The sequence below is a fragment of the Rhinoraja longicauda genome, chromosome 21 (assembly GCF_053455715.1).
Source record: "Rhinoraja longicauda isolate Sanriku21f chromosome 21, sRhiLon1.1, whole genome shotgun sequence".
Taxonomy (NCBI): domain Eukaryota; kingdom Metazoa; phylum Chordata; class Chondrichthyes; order Rajiformes; family Arhynchobatidae; genus Rhinoraja; species Rhinoraja longicauda.
In genome coordinates, this window is record NC_135973.1 from 35,805,107 (window position 1) to 35,824,255 (window position 19,149).

Sequence of the window (19,149 nt, forward strand, 5' to 3'; positions counted from 1 at the left end):
GTCATCAATGAAGATAAGTGAGTCAGTACCTTCAGCAGCCATACATGCCCAGGCCATAACACCCCCATCACCGAGTTTCACAGATGAGGTGGTATGCTTTGGATCTTGGGCAGTTCCTTCCCTCCTCCATACTTTGCTTTTGCCATCACTCTGATATGTTAATCTTTGTCTCATCTGTCCACAGGACCTTTTTCCAGAACTGTGGTTGCTCTTTTAAGTACTTCTTGGCAAACTGTAACCTGGCCATCTATTTTTATGCAGCGAACCAGTGGTTTGCATCTTGCAGTGTAGCCTCTGTATTTCTGTTCATGAAGTCTTCTGCGGACAGTGGTCATTGACAAATCCACACCTAACTCCTGAAGAGTGTTTCTGATCAGTCGGACAGGTGCCCTCCAAACATTATGGAGGGCACTGTATCTTGGTTAATTGGCTTGGTGTATGTGTAAATTGTCCCCGGTATGTAGGATATTGTGAATGTGCGGGGATTGTTAGTCGGCGCGGACTTGGTGGGCCGAAGGGCCTGTTTCCCCGTTGTATCTCTCAACTACGCCGATTGTGTTATGAGACCCAGTTCCCCGAGCTTGTAACTAGTGCGGAGGGAATGATGTGTTGATGCAAGGTGTAGTCTATAAGCAACAGCCTAATGTATGTGTTTTATTGTCCAAGTATCCCAGTGCAGAGTGGAGAGCCAGGGAGATCGTATTCTCCACTGACCGGTGGCGGTGGGAGGAAAATTGAATGGGTCCAGGTTCTTGTTGAGGTAGGAGTTCCCATGCACCTTAACCACATTCTCAAAGCACTTCATCATCATGGACGTTAGCACCACTGGCCAGTTGTCATTGAGGCATGTCACCTTGCTCTTCTTGGGCACTGATATTATTGATGCCCTTTTAAAGCAGGTGGGAACCTCAGACCGTAGTAATGTGAGGTTGACAATGTCTGCAAAAACTCCAGCCAGTTGGTCCAGCCCACCTATGTCTTTCATCATTTTATATACTTCTGTCAGGTCTTTTCACCACCTCTGGCATTCCAGAGAAAGTAATCCGTCTGTCCAACCACTCCCTGTAGCTAATACCCCCATATTCCAGGCATCATTCTTGTGAATCTCCTCTGAACCCTTTCCAAATTCTGCACTCTCTTCCTGTAATGGGGTGACCAGAACTGCATTCTTTATTGAGTAGTCTGCTGAAAAGCACTGTACATTTAACTATTGTTATAATGAACCATAGAGGAGAGGGGGAATGGTGTTCTTATTGCTGATTGTCCGCTATAACTGAGTACGGGATGATCATTGTCGTAGAAACTAGGAACTACGGATCCTGGTTAATACATAAAAGTACACAGTGCTGGAGTAACTTCAGGGAGATCAGGGAGCATTTCTGGAAAACATGGATAAAGTTATGTTTCAGGTCGGGACCCTTCCTTGTACTGGAACTGGGCCTAGAATCCAGGTGGTGTCAACAGCCTGGCCTGAAGGCGATCAGGGTGGCAGTGCAGGGTGTGGGTGGTGTCAACAGCCTGGCCTAGAAGCAGCCGGGATGGCTTCGGCAGCTCAGCCTGGAAGCAGCCAGAGCAGGCATTGGCAGCCTGGCCTGGAATCGGCCGGAGTGGCAGTGCAGCTGAGGGTGGTATTGGCAGCTGGGCTTGGAAATGGCCAGGGATACTGTCGGCTGTCTGAACTGGAAGCAGCCGGGGTGTGTGACGTTGGCAGCCCAGCCTGATAGCGGCTGGGGGTGGCATTGGTAGCCCAGCCTGGAATAGGCCGGGGTGGCAGTGCGGTTCAGGGGTGACGTTGGTAGCCCAGCCTGGAAGTGGCTGTGCAGGGTCAGTAGCCTGGCCTGGAAAGAAGTCCGTAAAAACAAGGGTTGACTGTAGTCAAACATTGTTAAAAAGAATGTAATTGCATTTTTGACAGCAAGACGTGATCAAAATAGGGCATGGGACTTAATATTGTTTGGAAACATTCAATGCATTATGATTTCAATGCTGTTAAACATTTTTCTGTATTTGTCAAATGTGGAATGGCACAATTCAGTTTGGAATTTTTTTATTCCCACATATTTTTAATAAGAAATTTCAGGTTTAATGTTACCTGTCAAATAGCAAAGCAATTTTTTGTTTCAAAATGGTGGAGAGTCTTTAATGTACCATCACCATGTGTGCGAACTGAAAAGTTAATCTCTTGGACTTGCCAAACTGACCAATGTAGCACAGGTTTTGCAGAACAAAATGCTGAACTTCTGGCTTGATGAGGCTTTGTAAGTAGTAAGCATTGAGGCCCTTAATCCTGGATAGTTGGTTGAAGACAGTGATTGCTCTCCAGTATTTCAATGAAGTGGCAATGAATTCTGTCAGTGAGAGCAGTGAAATTATTTGGCAATGTTGAGATAACAGTTGTGTTCAATGACCTCTTTGTTAACTGCTGATGGATGAATGTAGACTTTAAATAGATTCATTGCATTGCAATACGTATGGGAGGAATGAAATTAACATCTTTTGTGCGTCAGCTACATAATATTCAAGTTATGTTACTCCACTCTTAACCTTAAATTCCTTGGCAGATAAATGATCATACCTCATATGAACCTAATAAAATGAAAGTTCATGTTATGTTGAATGCAGACACATTACTTCTATCAACCAGTATTACTCAAACCTTTTTTATACTTTCTCCATTAGTAAAAAAAAAGAAATAGAACACACTCATCTTACTGACCTGACTGAGGTGAGACGGAACTTTTTCACCCAGAGTTGTGAATTTGTGGAATTCTCTGCCACAGAGGGCAGTGGACGCCAAATCACTGGATGAATTTAAGAGTTAGATAGAACTCTAGGAGCTAGTGGAATCAAGGGATATGGGGAGAAGGCAGGCACGGGTTATTGATTGTGGATGATCAGCCATGATCACAATGAATGGCTGGCACGAAGGGCTGAATGGGCTCCTCCTGCACCCATTTTCTATGTTTCTATGACTGTGGTGCCATGTATAATTAGTGGTCAAATAATTAACTACTTACCTGTAAGCTTCTGACCTTTCCATTTTTAACTGCTGATCCTTGGGTCGTCCGTGTGTTCTTTGCAGCAGAGTTCTTTTCGTTATGTGATTGTTCATCAAGGTCTTTATTCAGCTGAGATTGTTTTGTAAGTTTACTCGCCTTTTTGGGAGATTTTGTCTTTTCAACTGTTATGCAGTTAGTTTTGCTTTCACAGAAATCTTTATGTTTGGGTGTAAATGATACAAGGATCTTGTTGCCAAATACATCCTCATTCTCCATTCGCTTCTGTGCACGCTCAGCGCTTTCCTGGCTTGTAAAGCGAAGGATTGCACTGCTGCCGGTGATGCTCAAAACCTTTCCACCACAATTATCAGATAAACGACGCAGTCTGTTGCCGACTTGCTTGCTATCTCTGTTAAGTGGCAAATTGTATGCATACAGAAGAGTATGGCATTGCTGTAGAACAGAAAATAAAGTGAATGGGCAGAAAGAGATCAAGCCTTCTATCATTTTATTGCTACCCTTTTCTCTTACAATATTTTTCTCTACCTTGTCAGACCAGTATATTTCTAACTGCTCTGACTTTTGTGGCAAGACCATCAACCTGATACGTGATTTGTTTCCTTCTGTGCAGATGTTGCTTACATATTGTTGAGTAGTTCCACAATTCAGTTTTTATTTTGGGGTAACAGTATTATTTCTTCACCGTGGAAAAATTGATTATTCACTCCAGTATGACAAATGCTAGTCAGAGTTCTTGTAAACAAATAAGAGTATCACTGGTAACATGGCCATTGTTACTGGAGTAGTCGGCCAATATACAAAGTCGATGGCAGCTGTGAGATTTAATTTCAGTCAATGATCTGGAATTTTCTAAAATAATGCGCACAAAACTATTGGACTATTGTAAGATCCCATCTGGTTCATTCATGTTCCTCTGAGAGAAAATCTGTTCTTTATCTAATCTGACCATAAGACATAGGAGTAGAATAAGACCATTGAACCCATCCAATCACAGCTGATCTATTTTTTCCTCTCAACCCCATCTCCTGCCTTTGCGCCGTTAATGCCTGTCCTAATCAAGAACCTAACAATCTTTGCCTTACAAATACCCAATGTGTTGGCCTCCACAGCCATCTGTGGCAATGAATTCCAGAATCACTATCCTCTGGCTAAAGAAATTCCTCATCTTCATTTTGAAGGTACATCCTTGTATTCAGTGGCTGTGCACTCTGGTTCTAGACTGGATACACCTTTCCATGTCCACTCTATCTAGGCCTTTCATTATCTTGTAGGTTTCAATGAGATCCCCCATCATCCTTCTAAACTCCAGCAAGTTAATCCGCCATTTCTTTGTTCCACATTACAGCGTCATTTTCCAGCAATCCAATGTCCACTCTTGCCCCTCTTTTATTCCTTGCATATCTGTGAAAACATTCGGTATCCTTTTGTATTATTGACTAACCTACCAATTAGGTACCTACATATTTCATTTTTTCTCCCCTTATTGATTTTTTAGTTGCCTTCTGTTGGTTTTTAAAAGCTTCTCAATCCTCCGGCCTCCCGCTAATATTTGCCATGTTTTATGGCTTCTCGGCCCACCAAGTCCGTGCCGCCCAGCGATCCCCGCACATTAACACTATCCTACACACACTAGGGACAATTTTTACATTTACCCAGCCAATTAACCTACATACCTGTACGTCTTTGGAGTGTGGGAGGAAACCGAAGATCTCGGAGAAAACCCACGCAGGTCGGGGAGAACATACAAACTCCTTACAGTGCAGCACCCGTAGTCAGGATCGAACCTGAGTCTCCGGCGCTGCATTCGCTGTAAAGCAGCAACTCTACCGCTGCGCTACCGTGGGATGAAAAGATTCCATGTCTTCCAAGAAATTCCTGCTGATGCTACTCCACCGCCATGCCTCTCTCACGCCTGTCGTCACCTTTACTCAACAGTAATACCAATCTCAGCTTCTCCCTCAAACTACATTGAATTCTATCATATTATGATCACTGCCTCCTCGGGACTCCTTCACCTCAAGCTCCCTAATTAAGTCTGGTTCATCACGCAACACAAAATCCAGAATTGCTTTTTCTGTAGTGGGCTTGCCACAAGCTGCATTCAGAAACCATCTCGTAGGCATTCTACAAATTCCTTCTCTTGAGACCCAGTAGCAACCTGATTTTCCCAGTCCACCTGCATATTGAAATCCCCCATGACCACGGTAACATTGTCTTTCTTATATGCCATTTGTATTTGCTGATGTAATTTGTGCGCTAGATCTCAACGACTATTCGAAGGCTTCTATATAGCTCCCGTCAGGGTCTTTAAAGGCTTGCAGTTTCTTAACTCTATCTACAAGGATTCTACATCTTTGGACCCTGTCGCTTCTTCCCAAGGACTGAATTTCATTCTTTACCAATAGTGCCACCCCACCCCACCCCCTCTGCCCGCCTGCCTGTCTTTTCAATAGGATGTGTATCCGTGGATATTCAGCTTCCAGGTCTGATGCTCTTTAGGCTACGACTCCGTGATGCTCATGTCATACCTGGCAATTTCTAACTGCGCTACAAGCCCATCCACCTTGTTTCGTATACTGCGTGCATTTAATTACAGCCCCTTAAGGCGTGTATTTACTATCCCTCTTCTGAAAATGGCCCCAGTGTTGCCTGACATTTGATTCTGATCCTCTTTTAAACTTCCTTATTATGTAGGCTTTGGTATCCTTTTTTACTTTCCTTCCCTTTAACTTTATCCACATTTTTCCAATCTGATGAACTCCCTCCCTTCCCACTATTTAGTTTAAAGCCCTTCTATAGTCCTAGTTATATGGTTTGCCAGGACCCTGGCCCCAGCAAGGATCAGATGTAGTCCGTCCTATCGGAACAGCACCCTCCGTTCCCAATACTGATGCCAACGTCCTACGAATTCAAACCCACTTCTCCAACATTTAACCACACATTTAACTTTCTAATCTTAGTGACCCTACGCCAATTTGTTCATGGCTCAAGGAGCAATCTAGAGATTATTACATTTTTGGTTCTGCTATTTTAATTTAGGTTCTAGCTGCTCAAGTTACTTCATCAGAACCTCTTTCCTTGCTTTATCTATGTTGTTGGTACCAACATGGACCATGCCAACTGCATCTATACCCTCCTACACTAAATTCCTCTGCAGGTCAAATGAGATGGCCCGAACCCAGGCAGGCAGCAGAGACTTCGGGACTCTCGATCCTTGCGACAGGGAATTGTGTCTATTCTCCTGACTATACCGTCCCCAATTACAACTCCGTGTCTCTTCTGTCCTGCCCTCTTATCATCATATCATATCATATATATACAGCCGGAAACAGGCCTTTTTCGGCCCTCCAAGTCCGTGCCGCCCATTGATCCCCGTACATTAACACTATCCTACACCCACTAGGGACAATTTTTACATTTACCCAGCCAATTAACCTACATACCTGTACGTCTTTGGAGTGTGGGAGGAAACCGAAGATCTCGATCCACGTGCCATGGTTAAGTTCCTATGGTCCGCACTCTCATCCACTGAGCAAGATTCTCAGACCTGTTAGACAAACTCAAGGACTCTCAAGCCTCTCAGAGGTTCCTAGATCACTGTCTCTTGGATTCCTCTCTTCCCTACCTGCTTCATTCGCAGTCACACCCTCTTCTTCCTGAACACAGACTGAGTTGGGAGTAGGGAATCTAACGGGTGTGACTGCCTCCAGGTACACAGCACCCAGGAAATTCTCCCCATCTCTGATGTGCCGTACTGTTCTGAAGCTCAGATTTCAGGTCATCAAGTTTGAGCCTGAATTTGTCAAGCAACCAACACTAGCTGCGGATGTGGTCACCAGGAACCACACTGGGGTCCACCAGCTCCCACATTACGCAGCTACAGCACATCACATAATCCTGCATCCCTACTTTATTTATTCACAACAGCCCCTTTCTAAAACTCCCCGCGGCTGGTCTTGAAACCGAGTCCCAGAAACGTGATTGAATCCGAAATGGCACAGCAAGTCACGCCATTCAAAAGCAATATTAAGTGTTGAAGGAGAAAGACAATCTTGCTTCTGGAAAAACAGATAATTTAAAATCAGCAAAGTATCTAAACATTGTATAACTGAAATTCTCATTAGCACGAGTTATAATTTCATGGAAAGACATATTATATTAGAAAATTATATCAGAAAAACAAATGTTAAGTTTAATTGAGAAGTAACTTACTTGTGTTTTCTCTGGTAACCTTGGTGGTAAGTTAGAAACAAATTCCTCAAATTTGATATGTTTGTGTGCATGTTGTAAAAGTGCATCCGAAACTTGATTCTTATGAACCAAAATGATTTGAAAACCATGCCGATGTCGAAGGTCACTGAGTTCTGAGGCAAAGTTGACATCAGCTGTTAAATGAGCAAGCAACAATTATTAGAAAGAACAAGTTCTGACTGATCTCTTCTATTTTAAACTTAAAGATGCTGAGAAAAGATTTATCTCTGTTTAATCATTGCAAACTACTAAGAAATTATAACTCGTATAACATTCAATGGACCTTCATTGCATTGATCTAGATCCAAAAATATTCCTGCTCCTATCAAGACTCAGATTTTCATTATGCTATGCATTCTAGATCTTCAAAACCTAATGCTACATTTAATATAACTCACATCATTTCCAGTTAACCATCTTCCCACTGAGTATTGGCTGGTATTCTGATCATGATCAATTTTACCAAATGTAGTTAAATTTGGCTTATTGCATTGGCTACTTACAGGATACCAAAACAACCGTGGACGGAGCTGTGTGAGTTTCAGCGAATCGCCTTAAACTCTGTCTAAGCTTGTCATCTGCAGCATTCTTTGCAGTTGCATTGATATGAGCAACTGTAACCTGGGTCCAAAAAAAAAGCGGTTAAAAAAAATGGTTTTTTATCACAACTTCATTACTAAAATGTACATGGTCTTACAATCATAATGTATGGAAATGAAATTAAATCAGAGATGATGATACTAACCGAAACCATCTACAAATCAATGTATTCACACACTTCATACACTTCACCTCCAATTTCCATCCTGCCCTTAAATATACCTGGACTACCTCCGACATCTCCCTCCCGTTTCTGGACCTCACCATCTCCATCACAGACTAGTGACGGGCATTTACTATAAACTCACTGACTCGCACAGCTATCTGGACTACACTTCTTCCCACCCGGTCCCCTGCAAAAAGTCTATCCCCTACTCCCAATTCCTCCGTCTACGCCGCATCTGCGCCCGGGATGAGTTGTTTCACACTAGGGCTTCCGAGATGTCCTCGTTCTTCAGGAAACGGGGCTTCCACTCCTCCATTATAGATGAGGCTCTCACTAGGGTCTCCTCTACATCCCGCAGCTCCGCTCTTGCTCCCCCTCCCCCCACTCGCAACAAGGATAGAATCCCCCTCGTTCTCACCTTCCACCCCACCAGCCAGCGGATCCAACATATCATCCACCAACATTTCCGTCGCCTACAACGGGACCCCACCACTGGCCATATCTTCCCATCCCCTCCCCTCTCTGCGTTCCGCAGAGACCGTTCCCTCCGTAACTCCCTGGTCCACTCGTCCCTTCCTACCCAAACCACCCCAACCCCGGGCACTTTCCCCTGCAACCGCACGAGATGCAACACCTGTCCCTTTACCTCCCCCCTCAACTCCATCCAAGGACCCAAACAGTCTTTCCAGGTGAGACAAAGGTTCACCTGCACCTCCTCCAACCTCATCTATTGCATCCGCTACTCTAGATGTCAACTCATTTACATCGGCGAAACCAAGCGCAGGCTCGGCGATCGCTTCGCTGAACACCTGCGCTCGGTCCGCATTAATAAAACTGATCTCCCGGTGGCCGAGCACTTCAACTCCCCCTCCCATTCCCAGTCTGACCTTTCTGTCAAGGGCCTCCTCCAGTGCCATAGTGAGGCCCACCGGAAATTGGAGGAACAGCATCTCATATTTCGCCTGGGCAGTTTGCAGCCCAGTGGTATGAACGTCGACTTCTCCAACTTTAGATAGTCCCTCTGTCCCTCCCTTCCCCTCCCCTTCCCAGATCTCCCTCTATCTTCCTGTCTCCACCTATATCCTTCCTTTGTCCCGCCCCCCTGACATCAGTCTGAAGAAGGGTCTCGACCCGAAACGTCACCCATTCCTTCTCTCCCGAGATGCTGCCTGACCTGCTGAGTTACTCCAGCATTTTGTGAATAAAGCGATTTGTACCAGCATCTGCAGTTATTTTCTTATAATGTATTCACACCGACTAACTCTTTTGCAACACATCTAATTTTGAAGTCAATGCTACGTAGGATGGTGTGTGTGTGTGTGTTGGAGGAAGGGGAAATGCATGGGGTGTAAACATAAATTTACTAAGCTTTTTCATGCTAATGTATGCTATTTACTAAATTTTCAAAACTTTAAAATGTCAACATTCTTTAACTTCCGAAGTTTTTTAAAGCTGAAGTTCAGCTTTTTAAAAATAACAGCACGTTAAATTCTTCAGATTCAAAAAAATATTACCACTGTTATTGGCAAGTTGTGCAAATGGCTTACCTGGCAGTTGTTAAGTTCTTGGATAACTTCCTTGTTCTCTTTGCTGATATCGCACACACACATGAATTCTGCCTCTCTGTGGCCATGGAAAAACTGTTGGCGGATTCGCTGTACTATTGTCATGGCTGACCGCCCCGTTGGGACAGAGCAATTTTCTATATCCCAAAACACCCCAATAGGTGGTAGATTCTCTTGTTGTTGACCTGGTGTTCCTACATCAGATGATCCTGTTAATACGTATTAGAATTAGAGTCCCATTTTCAACTATACTTTCTCAGTAACTTGCATTGCTGATGGTTTCTATATTTCTTTTCTATTGGGTTGCTGAATAAAATGATCAGACCTCCCAGCATTTGATTTTACAAATTCAGAATTTTGATGTTCAAAATTCAGAATTTTGATGTTCAAAATTCAGAATTTTACACCAAATTCATAATATGGCACGTAATGCAACTTTTCAACAAAAAAAAAGTATGCACGCAAAATGCGCGTACACGTTGCGCTACATTCATGTGTGAAAAACGACTATTATTTCCAACAGTCTGTCGTTCTTGGACCACATGTACAAAGGTCAGGCCTGTCATGAGTATATTCTGCTATTTATAGAAAAGTTATTGAACAGAAATACTTTTTACAACACAAAGACGTGTTGTTTTGCTTTCTCTATTTTGCTTTTTCCCCTTACACATGATGTATGACTAAGTTATGAAGAAAGAGTTTCATTTAAAAATGCACATACATAATTTTTCATTGAAGACATATTTCCTCCAGTGGTCTTCAACAGCAAATCACAAGTCCATGTTCCCCCCACACTTCCACTCCCTCTCCCCCACCCCCGCCTACCCGCTTCCCCCCCGCACTCCCGCCCTCCCCCCCTTCTCCTCCACTCCCCCCCCACTCCCTTTCCTCCACTCTCCCTCCCCTTCCTCCACCCCCCTGACCCCCATAACATTAACGGGCCTCGCGCTACGCAGCGAGGCGAGCACAGCGGCGAGGCGAGTCAGGGCCAGCGGCGAGGTGAGACTGGGCCAGTGCTGAGGCGAGTCGGGGCCAGCGGCGTGAGGCGGGGTGAGCAGCGAGGTATGTGTTTTGCGGAAAAATGTGAGGTGAAATCGGAATGGCGGAAATGAAATAAGAAAGCGAAAACTTTCCGCCAAATTCGGAAGGGTTGGGCGGTCTGAATGATTCTAAACTGCTTATTAAAACATAATTTACATTCAACTTTGATCTGCTTATCAGTGCATCTGCAACATTTTGATAAACAAGTATAAGAATAATCAATCTATTCATGCACCATATGAAGAAATGCCATGCAAAGTAAATAAAATTCTTGGACAGCCTACAAAAAAAGAGCAAAATTGATGTTTGTGGATTGTGTTTTAAAAGAAACTTTGCCAGTGAAATAAATAATGAGACATTTGATATTTTGAAGTTTCAGGCCAGTTTCAATCATTCAGCACCATAATCAGATTATCAAAATTAAATCAACTTGCTTCTTAAATCTAACAGTGATTTACTGTTTATCGACTGTAGCAGATTGTGGCCTGGCTTTGTGATGTGGAACAAAATTTCACTGGTGGAAAGCAGCAACTAATTGTATGCAATTTTTGAAGGGCGTGCAGCGTAGGTTTTCTAGGTTAATTGCCGGAATGGCGGGACTGTCATATGTTGAAAGACTGGAGCGACTAGGCTTGTATACACTGGAATTTAGAATGATGAGAGGGAATCTTATCGAAACGTATAAGATTATTAAGGGGTTGGACACGTTAGAGGCAGGAAACATGTTCCCAATGTTGGGGGAGTCCAGAACCAGGGGCCACAGTTTAAGAATAAGGGGTAGGTCATTTAGAACGAAGATGAGGAAAAACTTTTTCAGTCAGAGAGTTGTGAATCTGTGGAATTCTCTGCCTCAGAAGGCAGTGGAGGCCAATTCTCTGAATGCATTCAAGAGAGAGCTAGTTGGAGCTCTTAAGGATAGCGGATCAGGGGATCTGGGGAGAAGGCAGGAACGGGGTACTAATTGAGAATGATCAGTCACGATCACATTGAATGGCCCGCATGGCCTACTCCTGCACCTATTGTCTATTGACCAATGCATATAAAACAAAATAAATTTAAATTTGAAAATGAGTGACTAATTAATAAATTGATCTTAAAGATACCGTATATTTAAACACAATTGCCTAGAAATTGGACCTGTTGAGATGTTTTTAATGCTTAAATCTGATATTAAAAAAAACATTTTGGTGTTACCTGTTTGCTTCCATTTCGTATTGAAGTCCCACCCATAAACAAATTGACTGGTACTGTTCTGATTGTAAGTCTGTGACCAGTGAGCAATGCTGGGACCTTGGATGTGCATTAACAACTTGGATGTGCATGAAGGAGTTTTGATCAATAGTTTCCAGATGACACAAAAATTGTTGGCGTTGTGGATAACAAGGAAGGTAGTTTAAGGCTGTAGCAAAATATAGATCAAATGAAATGTTGGGCGGAGTATTCATAAGTGATAGGAGCATAATTTGGCCATTCGGCCCATCAACTCTTCCACTAATGAAAATGTCCTCTCCACTTCCACTCTATCCAGGCCTTTCACTATTCGGCCAGTTTCAATGATATCCCCCCCTCATCCTTCTAAACTCCAGTGAGTCGAGACCCAGTGCCATCAAACACTCATCACATGTTAACCCACTCATTCCTGGGATCATTCTCGTCAACCTCCTCCGGACCCTCTCCAGAGTCAGCACATCCTTCCTCAGAATTGCTGACAATACTTCCAATGCAGTCTGACCAGCACCTAAAAGAGGCTCAGTATTACATCCCTGTTTTTGTATTCTAGTCCTCTTGAAAGGAGCTTTTAAAGAAGATTTTGGGGAATTTTGTTTTATATAAAGAGATTGGTTAATAATCTAGAACTTGCTGCCAGAGAGATAGTGGAAGCAGATACAGTGCCTATATTTAATGGACATGTGAAAGGGTAACACATAGATCAATAATGCAGGCAAATGGGTTTGTGAGAATGGGTAAAAAGGTCAGCATGTTTGCTGGCTGTCAATACAGAATTTTTTTTACACTGAAAGAATTCTCACAATGTCTTAAAATTAAGAATTAGCACGAATGGGAAAGAATATTAACGCTCATACCATACTTCTGAGGCTGGAGGCCCAAGCTTCCTCCTGTTAAGATTGGCATCTCAGTCATTTGTCCTTCGCTCTGAGCACCATTGCATGTTGACATGGAAACTGGAACAGACTGAGTTGGTGGGGGAATATTTGGCCAAATCTTCGTTGGATCCAAAACAGGACGCCTCGATGGCTACAACAAAAATTGAAGAATAATAAGTTAGGGCTGCACTAACTTACGTTAAGACTTCACGTTAAGCAAGTCATTTTGAGAAATGTATGCAAAACAGTTAATTCAGTAACTAATTCAACATGCAATAGATAATCTATGGCACAGATAAACCAGATGCTACAACACATCTGGTTTATAATATTTTCTGCTTTATAATATTTATGAAAGATTTTAGGAGAAAGAAATTATCCTTGAATTGCACCTTGTTTGAACGAATACAAAATCTTCTAAAATCATGAGGTGTATTTGCTTTTATTTCAATAAATTGATCCTAACATTGATGAATTACATATTTTCCTCCACGTTGAATCAACAGGAATTCAGTTCAATACTTAAGAGTATTCGGAACAGCAACTTATTATTGAAGGACTATTACCTTTGGGAATGTTCAAGTTGTGTCCGACAGGAACAACAATGGACAAGATTTAGGAAGAGTAACGCGTCAGAAAAGTATAAGGGAAATAGATTGGAGACCCGAGAGACTGCAGGTGCTGAATCTTAAATAAAAAAGAAGCTGCTGGAGGGACCTAGCAGGTCAGGCTGAATAAGGCACAAAATGCTGGAGTAACTCAGTGGGAAAGGCAGCATCTCTGGAGAGAAGGAATGAGTGATGTTTCTGTCCCGCTGAGTTACTCCAGCATTTTGTGTCTACCTTCGATTTAAACCAGCATCTGCAGTTTTTTCTTACACAGGCTGAATAAGGGTCCTGACTTGCAACATCAACTGTCCTTCACCCTCCACAAATGCTTCCTGGCCCAATGAGCTCCTCCAGCAGTTTTGTTTTTCATTTGAGAAATAAATTAGCAGGCAAACGCAAATGTTCAGCATATGACACAAGGTGAATAAATGTAATTTAGTTAAAAACAACTGTTTCAGCCCACATTCAGGTACTGAAATGACTTTTTGAAGAACATATTATGGTCATCAAAATACAAAGTGCTGGACCCAGTGGTCCAGGCATCATCTGTGGAGGGAATGGCTGGATGATATTTTGGGTCAGAATCCTTCTACAGACCGATTGTAGGGAGAAAGGTGGTGGTGTGCCAGAAACTAGCAAGTAATAGGTGGACACAGGTGAGGGAGTGGGGGAATTGATTGGCAGATGGGGGGAATTGATTGGCAGATGGGTGGAATAAGCGACAAAGGCTAGAGATGAAAAGGAGTCAAAGGGGTGTCTGATAAGGAGAGAAGAGGGGTGAAATAAAAAGCCAAACAGAGAGAAATAGGTGGATGGGGACCTGTGAAAAAGAGGGACAGGATAGTGGGAGAAATAGCCATGCACTAGGGTAAGGGGTGGCAAAGGAATGAAAGAATGGCGAGTGGGGGTATTACTTAAAATTGGAGATTTCAAAGTTCGTACCACTGGTATGCTACCTAAGTGGAATAAGAGGCATTGGTCCTCCAGTTTACACATGGCCTCACTCTGGTAAAAGATGAGACCAAGGACAGAAAGGTTGGTGAGGGAGGGGGATGGGAGTTAAAATGGTTAGCAACCAGCAGATCCAGAGTGTGTTTGACGAAAGGATTACTTAGTCTATGTTTGGTCTCATCGATGACTGAGGCTAGAGCGATGACAAAGATCAAAAACAAGATTTAAAAATGTTTGCTTGTTGATGATTTGCACATTAATATTATATTATAATATTATAATTGTGATTATATGAAACACAGTTGCCTTCATGTCTGCAATACCTTGTAACACAACTGAAGGAGAAATGCATCATTAACATCATTACATACACATTTTTTAAATTGACATGTGAAATAAAAAATGTGTCATATAAACTGAACAAAATGCTCAAATGCCAGTATCAATATTTAAAAATGGAATTCAAGCCTGAGAGCTAAAGAACTGAGAATATTTTTAAATAACTTGTAAACTTGTTTTTATATTCAAATCAAATAATATGAGGGGCGTGGCTGTGTTCTGCAGCTGCGGCTCACCGGCAGTCTCTCTGTCTTTTTTTGTTGTTGTCTATTGTCATCATTTAATGTACGTTTTGTTCTATTTTTAACTCTGTTTATGTGGGGGGTGGTGGGGGGGTTGGGGGAAACATTTTTTTCTAATCTCCTCCTCAACGGAGATGCGACCTTTACCGTGTCGTATCTCCGTTCGCGCTACGGCCTAACATCGTGGAGTTGGCGGCCTCCAGCTGGGATCGACCTTGAAGACTCCGGTCGCAGGGCCTGGACTTACCATCTCGGAGGCTTCGGCCGTGGGCCCTGCAGACCGCAACATCGGGAGTTTGCAGGTCCCTGGCTGGCGACCGGCTTTCAGGAGCTCCAGCCGTAGCAGCTTCGACCGCCCCGGAGCGCGAGGTACGATCGACCCGCTCGCAGGCCCTTCATCGCCCTGCGTGGCCTGGCCGCGGCACTTTCCATCGCCCGGTGGGGGCTCAGGACCTTCATCGGCCTGCTCGGCTCGGCCCTGGGACTTTCCTCCGCCCGGTGGGGGCTTCAAAAGTTGGGAGCCTCGATCGCCTCGTGGCGCCACGGGAGAAGAATGAGGAGGAGATAATGACTTTTCTTTGCCTTCCATCACAGTGAGGGTGTGCCTGGAGCAATCACTGTGATGGCTGTTTGTGTTAAAATTGTATCTGTGTGTCCTGTGCTTTTTGTTGTCTACTGCCGGACCCTGACGTGAGAGGACGCTGACGCTATTTGTTCGCTGCTTCTCCGTCAGGATAGTTTGTCTGTTTGTTTTTATGTTATGACTGTTTTTGTAAAGCGCTTTGAGCACCTGGTAAAGCGCTATATAAAATAAATGCTTATTATATTATTATTATATAAAAATTAAACTAACCTTGTTCACACAATCATCACAGCAGTGTGAACTCTTCAGATACATAGAACCCACGTGCAAAGGTAAAGAGTCAGTGCACACACGTTTAAGTTGGTCAGCTTGATTCCTGTGGTCTTCCAAGTGCTCACTAACTCCAGCAGTGAGCTCTGTGCAGGAAAAGAGACTAGATGTGTTGTAGCTCTGAAGCATAGGAACTTGATGCAGTTGTGGAACACTGCCATGATAGGGCTGGGACTGTTTGAAAAGGGTTCCACAACAGGACAGCTTCTGGGAAAGTGGTGGCTGAAGCTGATAGCTGGAAACAATATTCTTGACATAGGGACTAGTCAAGTGGCATGGAGCTCCATCTAAATGATTTTTAGCAATTGCTATTTTACAAGACTTTGGTGTGTGGAAAGTAGGCCTTGAACTTATTTGACACGTCACAGTTCCAGTATTTGTGTGTTCTAAAGCTCCACTACGTACTGAGTGAATGCAACCACCACCATTGTGAATTTGGAGGGAGCAATGTGGACACCAGCTTACTTTCAAGCCACTTGACGGCTGCTTTGGAAAAGGTTGAAGATCGGATGAGGGGACACTTGCAAAGAAATTAGAATTGGTACGATGAGAGGGAAGTGAAAAATCCTTTAACTCAAGCACGGGTTTGTTACTCTCCATGTAATTTTTCTGGAAGAAGACAAATGTCTAGATTAGTATTTTTCACACAAGCAAAGAACATTGCAAATGGAATTCATACACAGTATTCAAAATGTTACAGAAATTACCATAAATAATGATATTCAATTTAATGTTTCTGCAAAGAACAAAAAACACTCAGCCATTTATAAACATTTTATGGCACAGAGCAGGTGCAAATATATTGAAACAAAGGTAAGACACTTGTGTGTAAGGATTTATTTATCCATGCTTTCAAGTTAGAGGAAAAGCGTGCATAATAGCTGCTAATATTTGTTTATCAATAACCATGTCTGAGAACAAACGTGAAGAATAAATGTTACTTGACTTTTCCGGTCCTCTTCACCACCCCTGTTACAGCAATTAAGACTTCTCCAGTCCTTTGTCTAGGTCAGTTCAGAGTTCCCATTTTTCCTTCTACACTGTAAAAGCCAGAATTATGTGCATTTATCTTTATTATTGCATGCACGTAACCTTTTAATCTTACATAATTTTCTATCTATGCTGTGAAGCCACTCAATAACTTAAAAGTAGGAATACATATCAACTAAACACAAGTTTCAAATCTAAGTTATTATTCTAGCAAGTAACATCATGGGACAATTAATACAGCAAACTCTATTACATGTCTTAGACTGATCAAATTTGTTTTCTCTGATTCCTAGTTAGAAGACTTTAGAACAGACAAAATAGCTAAAAGATAATCTCAAGACTATTGTAATGATACTTTTTGCTACTTTCCTACATGACAGTTCAACTTCAAAATTCAACTCCTTATGGAGAAATCAGAAAAAAATTATTTGCACCAAATAGGTAAATTTATTCATGCAACTGCTACACTTTGTCAATAAAAGTGGATGTTTTATAATGTTCAGAAATGTAGAAGAGAATTTAGAAGAGGCTGTAAAGAGAATTTACCGTTTTTTTATTGGATGGTAATATCTGCTCAACGGTTGAAAAGCAATTTGAGATTTTCCAGAGCCACTGTTTAGAAACATTACCATCATCATTTGGTTGATTCAGGCTTCCAACAGGACTACTGCAGAAATAATTCTCTTTTCTGTTGCCATCCATCATACAGCCTTACATACTTCCTCAGCGTCATTTCATCTGTCTTTCCTTTCATTCTTTTCTCCTGTCTTTAGAAAGTAAGCACAGGAAGGAAATTATGAAACAGCAGTTGGAGTTTTCTATATTTGGGTTTTTCCAACCTGCATCACTTTCCAATAATACCAGAAATTTAGATCTGCAATACAAAGCCAACATGTGGCCTCAGTGTCATAAGACATTTGGTACATGAATATGTAATAACAGCAGATGCTGGTTTATACCAAAGAGAGCCACAAAATGCTGGAGCAACTCAGTAGGTGAGGCAGCATATCTGGAGAACAAGGATAGTTGACAATTCAGATTGAGACCCTTCTTCAGCCACAAAGACATGAATACTTCACTCACGTGCACAAAGCAATAATGGAATGTACAAATCATAGTTGCTCTTTCCCAATTGGGCTATGAGATAGTAAGTGTGAATTAACCAAATTAATTTGGAGACAACTAATTTTACAGCTGTGTGTTTGTTGGGCCTCCAATTATTCCTAAAACCCAAACTTGCTGTCAGCTTTAGATTCTGTACTCTACAAAAGTGTGATTTAATTAAACAGAAACACAAGATATATTATCACGGCCTAAAACACCTTAAGTGTTCCAATTTAGAAGAATTATATCTTGCATGGTCTTTAACATCTACTCATTGTTGCTACTTAATTCACTATTTGAGCAATGAATGAGTAGCAGCACAAATGTGGCATTTGGGATCTGATCAAGGAAAATTGAGGCAATCATATCCAATTTAAAAAAAATGAAAATTACTACTTTCAAGTATTGATTATCCAAGTCAAGTTGAGTTTATTGTTATATATGCACACATCTGATAAGGTACAGTTACAATAAAAAATCTTCCTTGCAGCAGCATCAGATTCATTCAGCACAAGAATAAACCATGCATAAATTACAGGAATTCTGCAAGGCAGCAAAAACTAAAGACATTAGTGCAAAGCACAATTATATTTAAAAAAACAAGCCCATGATAGTGCAAGAGGTGATCTGTACTGTTCTGAGATTGGACTAGGGTTGTGTCTGTTCAAAAATCTGATGATTGTTGGAAAGTAGGTGTCCCTGAACCTGGTGGTGTGTGACTTCAGGCTTCTGTAATTCCTGCCTGCTGGTATAAAGCAAAAGGAAGGCACGAAAGGTGGAGATTCTTGATCACCTTCTTGAGGAAATGCCTTAAGTAGATGCTTTCGACGGTGGGTCGAGTCCATCACTTGTGTTCCTGTACGTTGGAACTGCCGTACTAGGCCATGTGGCAACTAGTCAGGATGTTTTCTACGGTACATTGGTAGATGTTTGTTAAAGTATTTGGTGACATGCTAAATCTCTTAAAGATGCTCAGGCAGTAGAGGCTCTAGTATGCCTTCTTCTTGATTACACCTGGGTGCTGGGCCTGGGACAGTTCATGAGGATGCTCAAGAATTTGAACCTGTTCACTCTCCCCAGCACTAATCCACTAATGAAAATTGGTAAAACATAATATACTAATCTACTAACTTGCACAAATGATTGAACGACAAATGTATAAGTTTGCCTGTTGTTGGGAACAACTAAAGATGTATCCAGACTGCAGTACAACATTAACTTTTACTTTTTATACAAATAAAGCAACTTTACCAG

General features: G+C 42.2%; 1 protein-coding gene across 8 annotated transcripts in view; it reads right to left on the reverse strand.

The window, feature by feature from the left end:
• Positions 1-19,149, reverse strand: part of marf1 (meiosis regulator and mRNA stability factor 1) — a 70,103-nt gene that overhangs the window by 41,432 nt on the left and 9,522 nt on the right. For 6 of the 8 annotated variants that reach the window (XM_078418338.1, XM_078418336.1, XM_078418335.1 and 3 more), the window contains exons 2-8: positions 17,338-17,558; positions 15,742-16,410; positions 12,728-12,899; positions 9,585-9,811; positions 7,775-7,892; positions 7,233-7,405; positions 3,018-3,452 (exon numbers count right to left, since the gene is read on the reverse strand). In XM_078418338.1, coding sequence (XP_078274464.1) covers positions 3,018-3,452; positions 7,233-7,405; positions 7,775-7,892; positions 9,585-9,811; positions 12,728-12,899; positions 15,742-16,410; positions 17,338-17,496 — 1,953 coding nt within the window. In that variant the 5' untranslated portion in view covers positions 17,497-17,558. Of the gene's footprint in view, positions 1-3,017; positions 3,453-7,232; positions 7,406-7,774; positions 7,893-9,584; positions 9,812-12,727; positions 12,900-15,741; positions 16,411-16,742; positions 16,842-17,337; positions 17,559-19,149 lie in introns of those variants that run through there. The other 2 variants (XM_078418340.1, XM_078418341.1) reach the window with 2 other exon arrangements.